Below are 18,532 nucleotides of genomic sequence, written 5' to 3' on the forward strand. Positions count from 1 at the left end.
GTTTAATCACATGTCCACTACCAGTTTGCCAAAATTAGCATTAGCAAGCCTCAGGGTTTAATATGAACACTTTTATTAAAGGGATCACAGGTAGAAAAGGTCATCAGCAGTGCCAGAGCCTCCATTTCTACTCTCTCACCAACCACTGCCGATGACCAATCACTGCCGCACCGAGATAGATGCCTCATCTTCATCTGCCAAGACGTAAAACCAAGTTTACTCAGAAAACATGATTACTTAAAACAAAATGCATATTATGGGACCATGATAGTTTGCACACAAAAATTTAAACACACCATCGAGTATCAGTGCTGCTTGTTTCATCCATGATGAGGCACAGCAAAAGAGAAAAAGGGAAGAATTAAAAAAAAAACAAAAACAAACTTGAAGGCATAAATCATAAATCAAGAGGGATGCAGAGCAGCCTAAAACTGCAGCATGACAATAACAAGAGATTCAATGTTGTTTTTTTTTTTTAACAATACAGTTAGGAACACAAACAGGAAGTCAGTGGGACAGCATCTGGTGTTGTGCGTCAAGAGAGCGCTCATCCACTCAAAGGTCTTCATTTTTCTGTGGCGGTTGTGGAAAACTTTTTTTATTAGTGAACACTGAGCAGCAGAAGTGAAACTGAACTGCAGCAGCCGTGTATATCACAACCGTCACAACTGAAATACCTGCTCAACTGCAAACACGTTGGATGCTTGAGATTTAAGTGAACTTATTAAAAAAAAAAAAAAAAAAACAACTCTGATGGGACGCCTACTTGATATGACAAGATGCTTCCATCTGGAGAACCGGCCAGTTAGATGTTACTAAAATCAGCTATTTTAAAATTCGAGCTAACTTTGCTTCCTCACACAGATGCACCCACCACCGTTAGCTCGAGTGTGGCACCAAGCATTCTTACGTCATGTTAAGAATCCACAATACATTAAAGGTCATCTACAGGAGCTGATCATAACACAGTATGTGGTGGAAACGGGTAGCAATAACTAATTTATGAGAGAAACCGTTGACAAGAAGATTTATCTTGTTTTTTTTTTTATATCAAGCCTCATTCCTCTATCGGGGCGTGTGCATGTGGGTACAGCTGCAGATGTGTTTCTTTGGACAGATGTGAAGAGCAGAGCCTTTAAACTTCAAACAGAAAAAAAAGACAGTCTTTATTCATTCTGACGCATTCAATACAAAAATTCAATTTCCCGATTGGCTTGGCAAAGCTCTCTTTTGGCAACTGTTTCCAAAAAAAAAAAATCCATCCATCATAAAGGAGGATAGTTGAGTTCTGGAAACTGTAACTGTGCCCCTCGGTCAAAACTTTTCATAGATCAAACTAAAACCAACGGCAAAAATAAAGATAGCAGGACAGCTTGTCTGACAAAGTCTGTGTAGGTCCATTATCCTATATGCAACTGCTGCCAGACGTTTCAAGTTTTTTTGTCATTGTATTGACTTTCTGCATGACATATACAGTGTTATTCTGACTATACAAAATACTATGCAGCCAGAGCGGCTGGCTGGAGGTGAACCAGTTGGGCGATAGATCAACAGGAGCACAAGAGAATCATACACCATGATGTGAGGGGAGCTTATGAATTGGGGTGGATGGAGTGGGCTCCAACTAGTGGTCAGCTAGATGAGAGGGTTGGTGGGTTGAAGGAGAGAGGAGAGGTGAAGGTTTATTTGGATGGTGGAACAGTACAAAGGATGGTGTTGGGTAAGGGGGGTGTGGCGACGCCCCCCTTCGTGTCCTATCGATCCATTTCGTCCAATAGAGGTGTGGCGTCTCCAGCGATGGACATGGGTGTGCTCTCGATCATGGGGCTGGGTGACGGTCGTGGTGTCATCCTCTGGGCTTTCTTCCTGCCCTCGGCCTCTTTCTCCTTCAGCCACTGCTCCGCCATCTTGCCCCAGTCCACGGCAGAAGCGTTGCTGCCACTCGCTCTGTGGGGAGAGAGAACGGCAAGAGAGTTGTTTAGTTTATGAAGAATGTAGGTAATGAAAACACTTTGAATTGTGGGCTGGTGCCTTGGTTTACGATGATGCTATCTGGAGGTTTAGCACCATCTATTGGCAGAGGAACTGGCACAGCAAATCTGGTTAGTAAAGAGGGACAGTGCGAAACAGCCATCTCTGTGAGATCAGAGTTTAACAGAAAATGCAGATGGAGGTCAAATATCTCTTAAATCTCTCAAATTTAGCATCATGTGTTTAAAATAAAACAAACATATTTTCACTTACTTTGGCTGCTGTGGTGTCCGCCCTCTGGATGACGTGGAGGACGACGGCGTGCCAGATGAGTGGCCGTGCTGACTGCTGTGGTGTCCGTGATGGCTGTGGTGGGACACGTGTGGGTGGGCATGTGTGTGAGAATGTGAGGACTGTGGGGTGGAACCAGAGTACTGCGGCGTGCCCAGGGCCTGCTGACTTGGTGTAGTGTAGGAGTAGCTGGGTGTCATCATAGGCGTCGCCATGGGCTGCTGAGGTGTGGCAAATACCTGCAGTGGAGGAAGTACCACTAATGAATGTGGCTCTGAATTACCTGACCAAAATCAATATACATGTTCCTCTCATATTTAAGATATGAACCATCTACATAAGGCTCTCCATTTACCTTAAACATTAACCATGAACCATAATCTGAATCTTGTAAACAAGCAAGTGAGAGCCGATACCAAATTTAGAGCTACATCCCAAACATTAATATTATTCTGCTGCCCTCACATGATAGGCAGAGGAGCTCCCTCCTCCTCCTCCTGTGCTGCCGCCATAGCCGTACTGGCTGGAGCCCCACTGTGCGGGGGTGGTGTTGGGGTTCTGGCCCTGGCCTGTGACTGCAGCGATGGCGCTGAACATCTGAGAGGTCATGTTACGAGGGAGGGCGTTAACTGCTCGTGTCAAGTCTATGGAGGAAGGAACAGATTTGGTAGTAGTAAATTTTACTAAAACTGCATTCACATTGAAAAGATGAGAAGATTTGTGTGTGTGGAGAACGTAGGACTCACCTGCAATGTTGATATTGGCTGGGGTGGCATTTAGAGAAGCAGGTGTCCTTGTTCGACTGCTGTTGCTGGGAGTGATGCCTTTTAAACAAGAGTAAACATTCGTTAGTCAGAGCTGCAATGTGCCTCAACTGTTCATCAACAACAGGTCAAGGGTTTTCATACCTGGAACAGGCTCTTGATAATGGTCCTTAAACCAGCGGAATAGTCCATTCACTGTAGGAAATATCTGTGAACGGTAACGGAAGCCATCTGGGGTGATGGTCACGTACTCAATCCTAGGAAAGAAAAAAGTGGATGTTGACATTCAGGTCCGCAGGTATGGAAATGTTATTCAAAGCTCATTTCTGCTCACCTTGGTTTTCCACGAGGCTGGTAGCCCAGTATGAATTTTCCTGGCAAATCTTTACAGGCAGAAATGAAGTATGGAATAAAGGTAGGTTTCTCCCTCTTTGTTCTGATCAATAACTCCTCCATTTTCTGTTAAGAGAACAAAAACTATGAAGATCAACAGGCACTAAATATGGCAAAACAGGGAAGAGAGCAAGAGGAGTTATTGAGTTATGTTTCCCTCAGTATTATATTTAATTAGTTTATACCTCCTTATTTCCCCCATTGCACTCCTGGAAGTACTTATGCCCCAGTAGATCCCGGGCAAATGATGCCATCGGCTGAATGTAACGAGCAGTGATTTCATCCAGATCTTCGAATTCCTGCAGACAATGAAAGAAATGCGTTGAGATCAAGCAACAGCAGCCAAACTGTGATAATTCACCATAAAACCTCTGCAGAAGCAAAAAAGGAGAAAGCTGTTTACTTCACTGTTGATCCAGAGAGTATGCCCCAAGCTGAATGCATTCTCTTTGCCTTCTTCTCTCACGTCCACATGCTGGTAAATCCCATCAGCCACCTACGAGACATCGCAGTTCGTATTCTGTTAGCTTGGACATATTACATTCTATTACTATTTAGCACCCTACAATACAACTCAATTTGTTTCTTACTTTCCAGGTGACAGTGAGGTGGTTTTCTCCCTTGCTGCTGGGTCTGATGATCAAGTCTCCCTGGTCCAGGGTCTCCATCATCTTCTCGGCCTGGTTGAAACTGATATTGTGGAAGTTCGGGTGGGCAATCACACGTTTTATATATGCTGGAGAGACAGCAAGAACACAGACATCCAAGTGTGAGTGCAGAGATGTGCAAACAAATATTATTGGATAAAATAATCCTTTTCCAAAGTTGTTTGAACTGTTGAATTAAAAAAAAAAAAAAACTTAAACGTGTTAATATACTTACGTGTTCGCTGCTGTTTCTTTTTGAACTCCTCTTCCTGTTTTTGGTCTTCAGACTCTGTGTCAAAGTCATAGTAGCTGTCTTTGGGGAGCTTCCACTCATTGGCTTTGTCCATTAAATCTGAGGTGCGGCAGGTGAGGTCAACACTGAATTTCTCAATGTCAATTTTCATGATGCGACAGTGAACTGTCATGCCCACCTAAAGCAGAAGAGAGAGGAGCTCGTATCACACAGGTGTCACAGCTGACGAAAACAGGACATCAAGAAAGAACAATTTATCATAGATTCGACATTTAGGGCCTGCTACTGGTGGCTTCAGGAAACTTTCAGAAACTAACCGGTCAATCTCACCTGCAATAATTAAATAAGTAAAATTGAAAGACATTAGCAGCTCAGAGTCAAGGACGAGAACAGCAAACCATATCTCACCTTCACCCTCTCCTCAGGGTGCTTGACCACTTTGTCACTTAGAAACTTGGTGGGAATGAACCCCTGGACACCGTTATCCAATCTGGATCGCACACCGATAGCCTGACCGGGACATGAACCACTGTCAAAGTGATTCCATACCTAAAGCACAAAATGAAAAACAAAACAATTTAGCTGTTAAAACTCTCACTTTTTTCCAACATCAAGTTCCTTAAGAGGTTAGGTCAGGCGTCTGGTACCTCGCTGAGTTCAGGGAAGTTGTCCTGCTGGCAGAAGGGACATTGCCACAGACCTGTAGCATCGTTTCGTATGGCCTGGTCGTAGCTCTCTCCCTGAGGCCGCCGGTGAGCGATTCCTGTTACTATACTAGTGATCAGCTTACCTGGAGAAAAAGGAGGAAACAACATCCATTAAAGATCTATAAAACTACATTCCTACTGTGAGCAGTACTTCATCAATATTGCTCCTTTAAATGTCATGTGCTTTGATTACTGTGCTAACAGCTATGATTTAATGATACATTATTGATCTTTGGTGATATTTGTTACCAATATAAAAGGTCTCTGGAGTCTCCTTGGTGAGCAGGTTGAAGACCTCCTCCGTGTTGGGGACTCTGTAGGCAACTCTTAGGTCTTTATACCTGCAGCTCAGCTCTGCACGGATGTCATACAGAGTAATTCCCTTGTTGCCATAACCCTGCAATGAGAGAACAGAGTGAGCAGATTAAAAAAAAAAAAAGTTTATTTTGGTGTGAATTTCTCCAGCATACAAGGCATCGGATTATTATTCCATCACGAACATACATGAAAAGTTACCCAAGTCAGAGCCACAACATACACACTGACCTGTCTCTCAAGTTCTTCAGCAAAGGCATCGAGGTCCAGATCTTTGAGACGTTCTGGATTTTCCAAGATTTCCTCCAGAGCTCCAGCTGGGTTTGCATCTTCTGCTGACTCATCATACTCGAGGGCATCCACAGCCATCTTACGAGCCCACTCATACGTCTCAGGATGGACACGGGACCCATCCAGAACTTCAATGTAGGAATCCGTACTGTGTGAAGAGGTGAAAACAAGAAAAATGCTTGCTGATTTGAAATAACTTCACATTAGACGAAGGGCCATATTACTGCCTCATTCGACAATGGTGGATTGAACTCCACAAGAATCATCTGAATGGTCTGGGTACGTAGCAGACCTGTAAAAGATACCAACCTGTCTCCAAGTGATGCAGTGTCGATCTTGATGAAACCAGCACAGTTGATAAAAACCTTAGGTCCCATGTGACACATTGTGACTAGCTGAGTTCTGTTTTCCAGACGAGTGTTGTTCTGCTTCAGAATCTGCAGTAACACAGGAGCCATGAAGGTTATAAGCTCAGCAGATGAGACCCTCATATATGACACATGAACATAATGATAGTAGTACTTATACAAACCTTGAGCAGGTGGGAGCCCTTCCTTGGTCCCAAGCCACAGACATACTGGACCATGCTCTGAGTGTGAGGGTGGGCAATGGCCCTGTTCACGTCCACTCCGACCTCATTAACACGGTTGATGAATTCGCAGTACAGAGCAGAGAGCAAATCCTCCTTCACAACATGTTCCTGAAGAAAGAAGATGTGTGGTTGATTTTGCAAATATGCAGCTGCAGAATCATCTAAGTTTAGTTTTAACAGCAGCTATTGATGGAGTTAGGGTAGGAAATGGGGGAACTCATTGCCTTATTATTCACTGGTTCATGTGTCTAATCTGAATACAGCCTCAAAGAATTCCAATTGTATTAAGACACCAACATAAACCAGTCTTAAAGTAATGTCAGAAGAAAGGCTATAAATCTGTCTGCCATGCTTCAACAGCAGAGCAACAAATATATGTACTCTGTCTAAATGAAGCATCTCTCACCTGTAGTGGGTGCAGTTTGAGGCAGAGAATATCCTCGTCAGTGCTGCAGACCTGAGCATATTCCACCAGGGGATCCTGGATCTTCCTTGCTATCGACACAGCTTGTCGAAGTAAGGGGGGGTAATCCCTATAGTCAACCTGCAGAGAAAGCAGAGGCTCAGTTGAGACAGATGGCAAGAACACTGGGCCACATCTGAAAAGCACTGGGCTTGTTGTGGTTAAACACCAGACACTGGTGTCTGTGCAAGGTCTTCACCTCAGACTTCTTGCTGTTCATGTACAATGTGGCCAATTCATTGTCAACAAGTTCCACTCCCACAGCAGGCAGAGAGGACTCCTGTTCCAGCTCACCGATGGTCCTCTTGATGTCCTCCATGATCATTTGGGCATCTCTGCGTTCAAACAGAATATTTTCTTGCCTTCGTATTTTCACTAACCTATAATGTGGAAATGTTTTTCCAAAGGAATGAATAAATCAATTATCTACCTGTTTTCACCTGCAACAGCTACCACATGAGGTTTTTTACCGGACAGAAATTTCTTCAGATTTTCAATGTCATTGGCCTGGGGATGACACACAGACAGAAAATAGTGATTATCTCAACAATGCACCTAGTTTTCCTAAAAAATAAATAAATAAATAAAATTGACTGCCCAGCAGTATAGGGTTATGTGTTTGTACCTTCTTCTCTCTCTCATCCTCCCTAAAGGCATTCCTCCTCTTCATGAAATAGGGCAGACGCAGGAAATCCACCACCTCCCCTTCCCCATTAATCAGAGCACAGAACACGGGCGTATCTCTGTCAGAGTAAACAGTATATAAAAAACTATAAGATTACATATCTTCATCATTTGTCTGGCTCACACTGCCTTACACAATCCAAATTTAATATTAATAATATGAATAATATGTCAATACTTTTATCTCCAGAAACTAATTTATCTAGTCAATATACTGAGGAGCTCATACCTGCTGGGTGCATAGGCTACACCCAGTACTCTAATGCCTTTGCCCTGATTTTCATCCATCAAGTCATCGTCTTCCTCCACCTGCTGATCAGGCCTGTAAGGAGCCACCTTCAGCCAGTTATACAACCGACGACAGCAGGACTACAAGAAGAAATGATAAATGGAGTTATTTACCAATTTTAATGCTATAAATAAAAGATATTCATTGTTAACCAAATTTTATTTGCCCCTTAAGTTCTCAGACAACGCCTAATATAAAAATGTAGGGTTACAGTAAATCACAAATCACCCGGACAATGCTCTCTTTGGCCTCAGCAACCAGTTTACTCTTGAGCTCCTTGGCCATCTGTGGGTACAGGAATTGAGTGAGAGCTCTCTCAATGGCTAACGTTCTCTGCCTGTTCCACTCCTGCACTTGGTGGCTGAACTCATCCCTGTAGTAGAATTGTTTGATCTCATCAAAGTACGTCTGGTCCCCGGCATACCTGAGCAGTAGAGTGTAGAGAGAGGGGGAGGTGACAGAAGGGAGTGTGTTAATATTACTAGAGTTCTAGTTCAAAAGCTCTGTGCTCTATTGAAAAGGATGTTCATGAAAACAAAAGATGCATCTTAAAATTGTTAACAAATAAAAGCTCAGGGTACCTAACCTTTATATCAACAACCATTTTTTTCCCCAACACCTATATTAGGTTTCTACGCAAATACTACAAATGGCAGAACAGTTTGTCCTGATAGACTGGTAAAGATGACCAGATCCCATAATCATTTCTCTACCTCATGATCATCAATTAATTTATCAGTGGGTAGGTCACTATGCACATTCAATTGTCAATAGATTCAGGTTCCTTACCCTTTGACGCCTATAAGGTCAATACAGATGTCAATAGAAAGCAGCCCTTCATCCTCTGCCAGGCACATCTTTAAGAACTGATCCCCATTCAGCTCCTTTACAGGTTTGTTTTTAAGATACTTGAAGGAGTAGGCAAAATGAGCCTCATCTATCTCCTACAGAAAGTAAACAATAAAAACAGGTTATTCAGAGACTCTGTTAGTTCTGATAATGTTTTTTTCTAACAGCAGTGTCTGTCATTTGTTTTCTTATTCCACGTGTTTGGGATTAAATGTGTCTGTACCTTTTTGCCTTTCTTTGTGGGTTTGATGTTGATCTTGGCTCTCTCCTGAAAGGTCTGTCGGAGAACATGTCTGACCAGAGGTTCCCGAGCTATCTGCATGGCAACCATATACCTGGTTCCTTCTAGCACTGCCTCAGGAGTGGTGAACTGACTGCACACATAATCTTTGGCCAGTTCCACAGGCTCGGCGGGAAACTGCTCTGTCTCGTGACGTTGGTAACTGTCTCTCAGATTCTCTCCAAACTGCTCTGGGGTTAACCCAAACTTTTTAGCCAAGCCATCTGCAGAAAAGAAGAAACAGAAAGAGTTGTAGATGTATGACTGAGATGTTATAGTGATACATAAACACCGAGACTATCTGCAAGGTAAAAAAAACAAACAAACAAAAAAAAAATGACACTAACCAAGCCCGACACTCTGACAGATACTGTACATGTCCCTACGAGATGCCAGCTTGAGGTCAGGTCCTTTCTGTTCTTCTTCTTCCTCTTCTTCTACCTCGAGTTCCTCCTCTTCACCTATAAACAAGAACATCAGTCATAAAACAAATCCACTATAATGAAAACACCCCTAATGCAGAAGTTAACTCAATTATATCTGAACATGTCTCAGACAAACGAAAAGGTCAGTCCAGGCAGATCGATCTTACCATCCTCTGAAACCTCTTTGATCTTCTTTAGCCTCTTCTTATTAGCCTTGGCAGCATTTTGCATCTTGGGGATGTCTCGGCCATAATAGAGCAGAAAGTGGTTGTACACATCACCCAGCTCCTCAAGCGTCTGCACATCTTTCAGCCTTTAGAACATGACAAGAAGGGGTTGGAATGAGTCAACAGCACTATTCATTATCAACCACCATGTGAGCTTACATATTTATTATGCTTATATCCAGCGATTATTATTTTTTTCGTGCAGTCACATATACAGCTCCCGAGTTATTACAAGACATGCCTCTCCATATCAGCAGTGTCAAGGGGACGGATGCCATCAGCCAAAGGTTTGTCAGGGTCAGCAGAAATCTGCTCAAACTGGAACGACTGCATCTTCTGAAACAGACGGGTCAAGTTCTGCTTCCGGGTCTTCAGTTGAGTCCACTGATGGGTTAGGAATGAAAAAGCATTAACCATGAAACCAGAGGTGGCCTTTTATGCAAGGATAATGGAAGTCAATTTTGGGGTATTACTTTCATTTCATTATTTGTGGAAATAATTTGTATTAGAGGAGTTTGCTCATCTACCTCCTCTGCAAATTTACCTTTTCATCCCACTGCCACACCTTCCAAAGGTCATTTATGTTTAACTCTGGTTCCACATATTCTTTTCTGTAAAAAGCTATGAATGGAACCTGAAACGAACACAAACAATCTGTTAATGGATTTAACATGAACATCAAATGAAGGGAATAGTAGAAAGTGAGCTCACTGTACCTCAAACTGTTGATTCCTCATGAAGTTAAGAGCCTCTTTGATTTTAGCAATTGTGCTGGGGCCTTTCCTGCTGAAGTTTGTGGTTGTCCCCCTGTCTAGATAATCTGTGCTCTCCTGTTAAGCATCACAGAAAAACATGTGATTCATTTGTTGATTCATTAAAAGATAGAATAAGTCAAATACACATTTAGCCCCGCAACAGGAGAATCCGACCATGCTGATTAAAAATCCAATGAAGCCACATCAGTGAAGTTCATACCTGCATGGAAATAGTCAGAGTTGAGAAGCCATGTCTGAATATCCACTCAGCTTCCTCCTCCAGCTCATCATCCTCAGCAGGTTTTACTGGGATGGACCGTAACTGCAAAGTGGACAACAGAGTCGGGAAGATATATGGTTATAGAGAAAGCATGAATTATGGCTCTACATTATCAGTATCAAAATAGAACAAGACCCAAGTAAGAAATAAAAATGCCAACAGTCAAAGAAAAAAAACACACACACACACACACCTGGAACCTCTCAGGCATGTCTGTAGAGCGGATCTCATTGTCCTGGTCAGTCATGTGACTACTTTCCAGCTCACTGGGCTCATAGATCTCAAAGATGCTTTTCCTTCCCTGCCTCCTCTTTGTCTGTTTCTTAGGTCGGTCCCAACCCTCCTCATCCTGGTCCTCTTCTTCCTCCTCACCCTGGTCGTATGCATCAGCATCAAAGTCAGCAAAGTCAAAATCACCACCAAAAATCTCCTGGGCCTCCTGAAGGGCTCTGTGGGGGGATAAGGGGGGATAAAGAGGGACGAGGAGAAATGGTGGTAGTTAGGTTCTATTATTTAAGTCACGTCTTCAAGCAACTTGCCATGTCATGCTAATTTTTGTAGTCTTTCCTGATAAATTTAATGTTTTGTATTGATGGATTGGGCTGACACTTGACTCCTATGAAATGTTTTAAGTTTTATACAGTAAAAAGTAGTGAGAACAAATGTAAAAACTAACTTATTCTCCTGCAAACACAAGCAGCTTTTATGTGTAACCTAAAATACTCACGCATCTGTGTAGCCTGAGAATTTCTTGCCCCTCTTTTTGGTGATAGGTTGGCCATCATCATCCACAATAAAATCATCTATATCTGTGGACCAAAAGGAGACATTAGGTATAGGAATTAGTTACTACTCCCTAATTTCTTACCCTTTGAGATAATTTTACAATTATATAAAAAACAAAAAACAAAAACAACCCATTAGGCCTACCTGACTCCTCATCCTCTCCCTCTTCGTCGTCGTCTGCTTGTTGGAGAGGCTCATCCACAGCCTCTCCTTCCTCCAGCTCACCATCTCCATCCCCATGAAAGATCTCATCTGCGATCAAGTCCTTCTCATCGTCATCTTCTTCATCATCATCCAATGTTTTTACACGGTCATATTTCTTCTTCTGCAGCACAGGACAGGTACAGATTCAGCACAACAAGCTTAAAAAGTTCACAAAGACTCCAGCAAAATACTAATGCAGGAGCCTAAAGCTAAACTTGTAACTACACAGAGAAAATAGCCATAAGACATAATTCTTACCCTCCTTTTTACTTTAACACCTAAGTTTTCTTCAATGAGGTCAAGATCATCATCATCTAGATAGTCATCATAATCTGCAAAGCAGAAAAAGACTCAGTCAGAGGAAACATTTAAAGAATTTACTATAATTAAACTTAATAACAGAGCTTGATATTTAGTCAGGATATCAAGAGTTTTTGAACTGGAAGGAATTTTATAAGAATCCAGATTTTTTTTCTCCTGCTTCTATTTTGGGCAACTTTGTCCCAATATGACTAAGAATCCATTTTTTTCCAATCTGGACATCTTGAACAAACAATGTCTGTTGATTTATTGTACTCAAGATAAGTAAGCAGCTAACACATTCCTTGATGATGTGTCTGCTAAACATGAGCATGTCATCCAGGTGATAAGGTCATACAGCACTGACATGGAGACTTTGACTCATCAAACTTGAACTGCATTTTTCTGGCTCACAAGGGAATGTGCATGGAAGAAGGGTTGTGGTATGGCCTCTTTATACATTTTTGGTTGAGCCCCAACAAAAAAAACTTGATGAACTTACTTCGCTTTTTACGTCGATGCCTCACTTCCTCCTCGGAGTCACTTGCCTCCGCACTGCCACTTCTTGCGGCTTCTTCTTCCTCCTCTTCCCCCTCCTCATCTCCGTCATCAATGAGCCCACGTAAATTTCCTTGCTCATCCTGGTCCTCTGTGTTCTCTTCTTCCTCTTCATCTGTTGAGAAATGGCAAATACGTAATCCACATACTACATAACTCCACCTCGATAAACACACAAACCAAATTAAAAACTTTAAATCTCACCATCTTCCTCCATAAACCTCTGGGTTTTTTTAGGCTTCAGGTCTTTCTCCTCAAACTCTTCCTCTGACTCCTCAGCTTCGCTCTCAATGAAGTGAGACATGATTGCTGTTCCTAAAAAGATTAAGATACTATTAGTTAACATTCTCAACACCATCAAAGTGTGATTTTGTTCTCTGAGGCCAAGCACAAAATTATTTGAACCCTATGTTCTACATCATCATGCTATTACTGCTATTTATTGCCTTAAGCCTTCGACTTTCCTTTAATATTGGATTAAAACTTTCATTAAAAAAATTTATTGCACGCTGACAGCATTAAACCACTTTGTTCCAGCTCTTTACTAATGTTGATGATAGTGCTGAGTAGGTTTTTGTGGCTGCATGAATGCAGTAAGTGGAAATATTACAGATGTATTGCGCATAATTGTATGCGTTGTGACTGAAATTCAACCAGACATATTTGTGATCTTCCTTAACGTTGAGACTGCTTTGGAAAAAGGTTCTGACTGAAAAGGGTGAGATTTGACTGATAATGGAGAGGTCAACAGTGTCTACCTGCGTAGAATCTGTACTGTTCAGACACAAATGCTGTATCATATTTCCTAATACTTGTATCCTGAGGGTTAATTAGAGGCACATACTGAATAATGCACAGATTTATACAAATAATCAATTATTTGCGGCACATTGATAAAACGTGTATGGTGCGTTAAACCATTTACATTATACATAATAGTCTTTGATGTTTGTAATATCAGGTAAGGTTCAATCAAAGTACACTCACACAGAAACATGAAAAACATGTACACCTAACGATGTCGCAATGCGCACACACACAACATGGACGGATGTGGCCAATCCAACACACGGATTTCTTTAATGTAACACCAGTTTACGTTAGCTATAAGACTCTTTAATACAACGTGATGATCAATTGGTTAAAAAAACACGAAGGTTACATGGTAAATTATGCCCAATAACCTTAGCTGGGAGCTAGCAACACAAACTAAGCTCATACCTATGTGATGCGACGCAAGCTAGCTGCCGAGCAACCTTTGCCAAGTAGCTGGTATTTCATTTTCACATTTACCTTGTCGAGTTATGCAGTAACAGTAACTACACTGCTAATAAAAGAACAGCCGAGTTCTGTCTTCGAGCCAACTTAACCCAACGTAAGTTAAAGCTTTAGCACATCGGTGCGTTAGCCTAGCATTAGCTATTACGAAAACAACAGCTAGCTGCATTAGCATGAGCTAGTTAACGGCTGTTAGCTTAATAATATAATCTGAGCATCGCACCCGACCACGGTGAAATTGGACTTACACGTCTCACTGCGGCGGTAAACTCCGTAAATATTTACAATAATATCAGGATTGTGTGGTGTTTTGTGTTTCGTGGAGCTTGTACTTGTTAAAAAAAAAAAAAAAGAAAAGGCCGTGAGTGAGCGGCGTGATGACAATTCCGGGATGCTCTTCGGGAACTTCCAGCGTTTTGAGCAACATGGCGGCGCCCCCTGCCGGTTCACCTTGGTACGTTACACCGGATCCAAAAGACCGAATGAAAATGAAATGAAATTGGGAAAAAAATCGGCGAATGTGTTTACGCGTTGTTATAGATATCCAAACATCTCATCGCGGTGCCGGAATGGACGGTAAATAAACCAAAACGCCTCCAAGAAGCCGCGGCTCGGTGCCCCGCTCCGGGCCGCTGGGGGGCGCTGCAGCTACGCCGTCGCATTGACGCAATCTGCCACCGTCGTGACGTATCGAAAACCGAAGCGGAGGTGCCGGCGGCTCGGTCTGTTGGAGGAATGGGTCAGCTAAACTGGGCTCCTCTGCCACGTTTCTCACCGACCCTCCTGCTGTTGTGGTGCTGTGTGCTCGGACTGTCGCTCGGCACCGAGCTGAGCTTCGTGACATGCGGTTCGGTCGTTAAACTCTTAAATCTTAAGCACAATGTGAGACTTCACTCGCACGACGTGCGCTACGGCTCCGGTGAGTTAATCCCGTTAATGACGACTCAGATCCGTCATGAGTGAAGTGTGCTGTGGACTGATGACAAAGGTTTATAGTGTCACCGGCAATTTTCATATTAAATACACAACCCTAACTGCTGCTATACAAATGAAAGAGGCTGCTTTGGGAGATCTATTCACTTCATCAAATATTCACAGTCAGCTTAGGTGACATTCACATAGTAATCACTTTTACTTCACAAAGAAACTTGAATTTTTTATTTTACATTTTTATTTTAACTACGGAGCAGTTACTGAAATCAGAATTTCTACTTTAAATCATACAGGAATACAAAATAGCACAACTAGGTTGAGAATTTATTTCCATGTTGGTTTTTGAAGTAAAGCAGGAAAGATGCTGGAGTGTAGTTGGTGATTTATTGCCAACAAAAACATTAAGCAAACCTCATCTGAACATCTTCATTACAAACGACATTAATACAATGTAGGTAAAGAATGAGAACCATACTGCTAAGAATGTTGATTTATATATATATATACATATATATATAAGCCTCAATCCTTCATAAGCAGCAGTGGCTCTGGTGGGAATGAATTCTTCCAGCTCTGGTAATATCTTCAGTTGAGATTCACTGAGTTGCTCTTGTGTTATAAATATTATATACCATTTGTATTGATTTGATTCCATCCTTCAAAGTTAACTTGACTAACTTGACTTAACTTGAATAGTTAACTCTATTTGGAGAAGTCAAAACAGTAAACAAATAGGTTCTTTTTTCAAAGCAAAAACCTATTCAAATGAATCACTTTCTTCAGCATCTGTGCTTTTTAAGCATCATTGTAAGTTACACTCTCTTGCTCAATCTGTGTGTGTGTGTGTGTGTGTGTGTGCGGCAGGAAGCGGGCAGCAGTCTGTAACAGGCGTTACTGCAGTCGAAGACAGTAACAGCTACTGGAGTGTTCGTGGGACGAGTGACACCTTCTGCCATCGGGGTACCCCAGTAAAGTGTGGACAGACGATCCGCCTCACCCACGTCAACACAGGCAGAAACCTTCACAGCCACTACTTTGCCTCCCCGCTGTCTTCTAACCAGGTGGGTGAAGAGAGGAGAGGCTTGGTGTGATGTATGGGATTATCCACATTGCTGATGTTAAGTCTAAAAGATGGTTTTGACATTTTCAGCGTACACAAAAACTGTGATAGTGACATGATCGCTGCTAATAAGTAGTAAGAGAAAATACCCAGAGGTTGCCCTTCACATTTAGGGAAAGCGAGCTCAACATTTTGGGATGGAAATGAGTTGACAGCAGCTTTTACACTTCAGGAATCAAACCGCCTCAGGTCAGAAAAATAGTGTGAGAGCACTGTGTTACAGGGTTGGATGTATCATGAGATGACACTTTTGGTGAATGTTTATACTTCAGTCCTTCAGCATCTCTGGATGTGTCAGACGATTGTGGACAATGCTGTAAATAAAGAAACAAGTTGGCATTACAGCACATTTTGACATTAACATGATTTGTCGATGACAGACTTTTGACTCAGTGGATTACCCAAAAAGAGACATTCCTGTTTCACTATTTTTATTGCATCTGTCAGCAGTTTTTCCACCAAGTTTCTCCAACCCCAATGAAGTCATTATATGACTCACCATTCTAGTATGAAATTATACATCCCATAAAAGAAGCTCCCATTCACACCATATTCACCAAATGTGCCTGATACAGTAACATCAGTGTCGTGGTGTCCTAAAGGAAGCCAGAGTATTTAACAAACCCCAAACTGTGTTGAAGCTTCATGTGTTGGGATAGAGGGGATTCTGTGAAAGTTCTTCTCATCACATAAAATGAAGTCAGCTGATGGTGCTAGTTTAGCAGCATTGTTCTGCATTATTCTTTGTCTAATCTCTCTCTCTCATTTGTCCACAGGAGGTGAGTGCTTTTGGAGAGGAGGGGGAGGGAGACCACCTGGATGAGTGGACAGTTCAGTGTGGGGGAACTGTGTGGAAACGGGAGGAGGCCGTCCGTTTCCGTCACAAGGCCACTGATGCACTACTGTCGGTGACAGGCGAGCAGTACGGACAACCGATCCACGGTCAGAGGGAAGTTCACGCCATGTCGAGCCCCAGCCAGCACAGCCTGTGGAAAGCCATGGAGGGCATCTTCATGAAGCCCAGCGAGAGTCCGGCGGGCAGCCGAGTCTACGGTCACCCACACACAGAGTTCTGAGCTTCTCCTCCTCCCCGTCTACCTCTGTCTCTAATTACATCTGTACCAGCAGCCTCCTAATGCGTCTGTGTCCCCTGCTCTCTCCTCATTCTCCTTTCTCACTTCCTTTTGACTGCCATTGTTCTAAGAGACTGTGCCAAGTCTGCCAAGGATCAGGCCACAATTGTTTTATCTCATTAATCCATACCAACCTTTTTGACATACAGCAGTGTTGAAAATAAATGTCCAAGTACAATCTTTGGAAAAGCAGTTGAATCTTCAGAGCTCAGCTACACAAAGAAAGCTGAGATTATATGAATAACACTATACTTCGCCTTAACAGGTACAAGAATCGCAAAAGGTGTTAAAATTGTGTTTTACCATATATCATTACAGATTTTTACTGTTTGTAACACTTTACATCTAAGAAAAGATTTTTCTCTCAGCTGTGATTTATAGTTAAATCAGCCCTTGTGCTACAGAAGTGAGTTGCGTGTGTTTGGGCAAAAAAAAATGTTGTTACACCTGTGCCTTTAGCTTGCTTTTTTTAAATTAAGTGTTTACATTGTGGAGTCTTTTAAACTTTGGGAAATATCATTTTGTTGTGTTTTTATGACATTTGTAAGCCATTCTAAAAAAAAAAAAAAGCAGTGTTATGGTAAAGTACATGCTTTCCCTTTAAGTTACATTTAGTGTAGCATATCAATTATCCAGCACTAACACATGAGAATAAGCGCTGTTTATTGTCCTTGTTTGATCAGTTTTTTGTGTGTGTTGGGAGACATTATTTTTATGTTCATGTGATCAGTGAATACACGTTAGAGCAACTCTTTGGTTCAGAGGTTCATTTAGTCAACAAAAGTGCAATGAATACCTCATTAAAGAGATTTTTTTATGCACACCAGTGTCAGAGCTTTCAGTCACCGTTGAAAAAATCTGATTCAGAGGCAATTCTTCCTGGATAATCACGCGAAATGAAATTACTTTCCCAAGCCAACATTCAGAATTTGGCATAAAACATGACGCTAAATGCAAACAAACAATGAACTGTTTATGTTTATTTGCATCCTTTTACAAGCTTATTCAGCAAAGTTAAGTTGGAATTGCATTATGAAGTCAAAGACCTTAATTAAACCCAGAGATTAAAGCAGACTAATGGGTTTTGGAAGAGCCAAGTTAATAATGTGGGCCTGGACCATTACACTTAGTAAAAAGCCTTGTTTGTCACTTTAATGTCATGTTTTGGTTCATTATCTGGTGGTTAATGGGTTTCGGGTGCATCAGCTCTGAGGTTACTCTCTTGTGGTTGACCTATGCTGCCTATTTATAATGATTTAGAGGGAGCAGTGATGCCAGCACCGCTCTACAGGAAACCCCCGGGGAACAGGCTGAGGAATGACTAAATTTACTCACAACCATCACACACTGCATCAATGTGAAGCGAGTTTTAGGATACAGATCTCAGTTGTGAGGTCTCACTTGGCTGCTGTTGTGATTCACAGTTCCTTTTTTTAAAAAATCTGCGCTCTGGTAACAGCTTTGGGAAAGTGCAGTGAAGGGCGCTCAGTCAAAACCACGCTGTGTTGTAGTTCTATTTTTAGCATCTGTATTTAAAATGACAGTGCAGCGATCCTAACAACTGACAAGTACAGCAACAAACCTACTTTACACAGAGTTTTCCATTTATTCAGTCACTGAAAATATTTCCATTCTCCAGCTCATTGACAGCCAAAAGTTATACGCAATTTAGAGTCCTTATTTAATACGGATTTACTTTTTGTCACTAGGTAACATTGTTGATATTGTATTGTACATGTTCAAA

The 18,532-nt window shown here is 41.9% G+C and overlaps 2 protein-coding genes across 3 annotated transcripts; one reads left to right on the forward strand and one right to left on the reverse strand.

Moving 5' to 3' along the window:
• Positions 1-432: 432 nt before the first annotated feature.
• Positions 433-13,979, reverse strand: supt6h (SPT6 homolog, histone chaperone and transcription elongation factor). Of its 2 annotated transcripts, none has more exons than XM_029518816.1 (37): positions 13,851-13,979; positions 12,529-12,639; positions 12,269-12,439; positions 11,725-11,798; positions 11,407-11,587; positions 11,204-11,285; positions 10,670-10,925; positions 10,417-10,518; positions 10,158-10,271; positions 9,986-10,075; positions 9,683-9,825; positions 9,382-9,527; positions 9,137-9,250; positions 8,733-9,013; positions 8,450-8,604; positions 7,889-8,084; positions 7,601-7,740; positions 7,313-7,430; positions 7,118-7,194; positions 6,887-7,022; positions 6,631-6,768; positions 6,165-6,332; positions 5,942-6,069; positions 5,573-5,780; positions 5,276-5,423; positions 4,967-5,109; positions 4,728-4,868; positions 4,302-4,497; positions 4,010-4,155; positions 3,823-3,915; positions 3,605-3,718; positions 3,361-3,485; positions 3,171-3,283; positions 3,009-3,086; positions 2,728-2,906; positions 2,245-2,501; positions 433-1,947 (listed from the first exon to the last, which is right to left on the reverse strand). In XM_029518816.1, exons 2-37 carry the CDS (start codon positions 12,626-12,628, stop codon positions 1,755-1,757), a joined length of 5,244 nt encoding a protein of 1,747 aa, XP_029374676.1. In that variant the 5' UTR covers positions 12,629-12,639; positions 13,851-13,979; the 3' UTR covers positions 433-1,754. The 2 variants fall into 2 exon arrangements, with proteins under 2 accessions (XP_029374676.1, XP_029374677.1); XM_029518817.1 differs by lacking the exon at positions 13,851-13,979 and having other exon boundaries at positions 1,755-1,941; positions 2,245-2,292; positions 2,371-2,501; ... (1 more) ...; positions 11,407-11,584; positions 12,529-12,628.
• A 327-nt stretch (positions 13,980-14,306) lies between these two features.
• On the forward strand, positions 14,307-17,609 carry sdf2 (stromal cell-derived factor 2). Its single transcript, XM_029519628.1, has 3 exons — positions 14,307-14,521; positions 15,400-15,596; positions 16,432-17,609. Exons 1-3 carry the CDS (start codon positions 14,338-14,340, stop codon positions 16,729-16,731), a joined length of 681 nt encoding a protein of 226 aa, XP_029375488.1. The 5' UTR covers positions 14,307-14,337; the 3' UTR covers positions 16,732-17,609.
• The last annotated feature ends 923 nt before the right edge of the window (positions 17,610-18,532 follow it).

The sequence above is a fragment of the Echeneis naucrates genome, chromosome 14 (assembly GCF_900963305.1).
Source record: "Echeneis naucrates chromosome 14, fEcheNa1.1, whole genome shotgun sequence".
In the NCBI taxonomy this organism is placed as follows: domain Eukaryota; kingdom Metazoa; phylum Chordata; class Actinopteri; order Carangiformes; family Echeneidae; genus Echeneis; species Echeneis naucrates.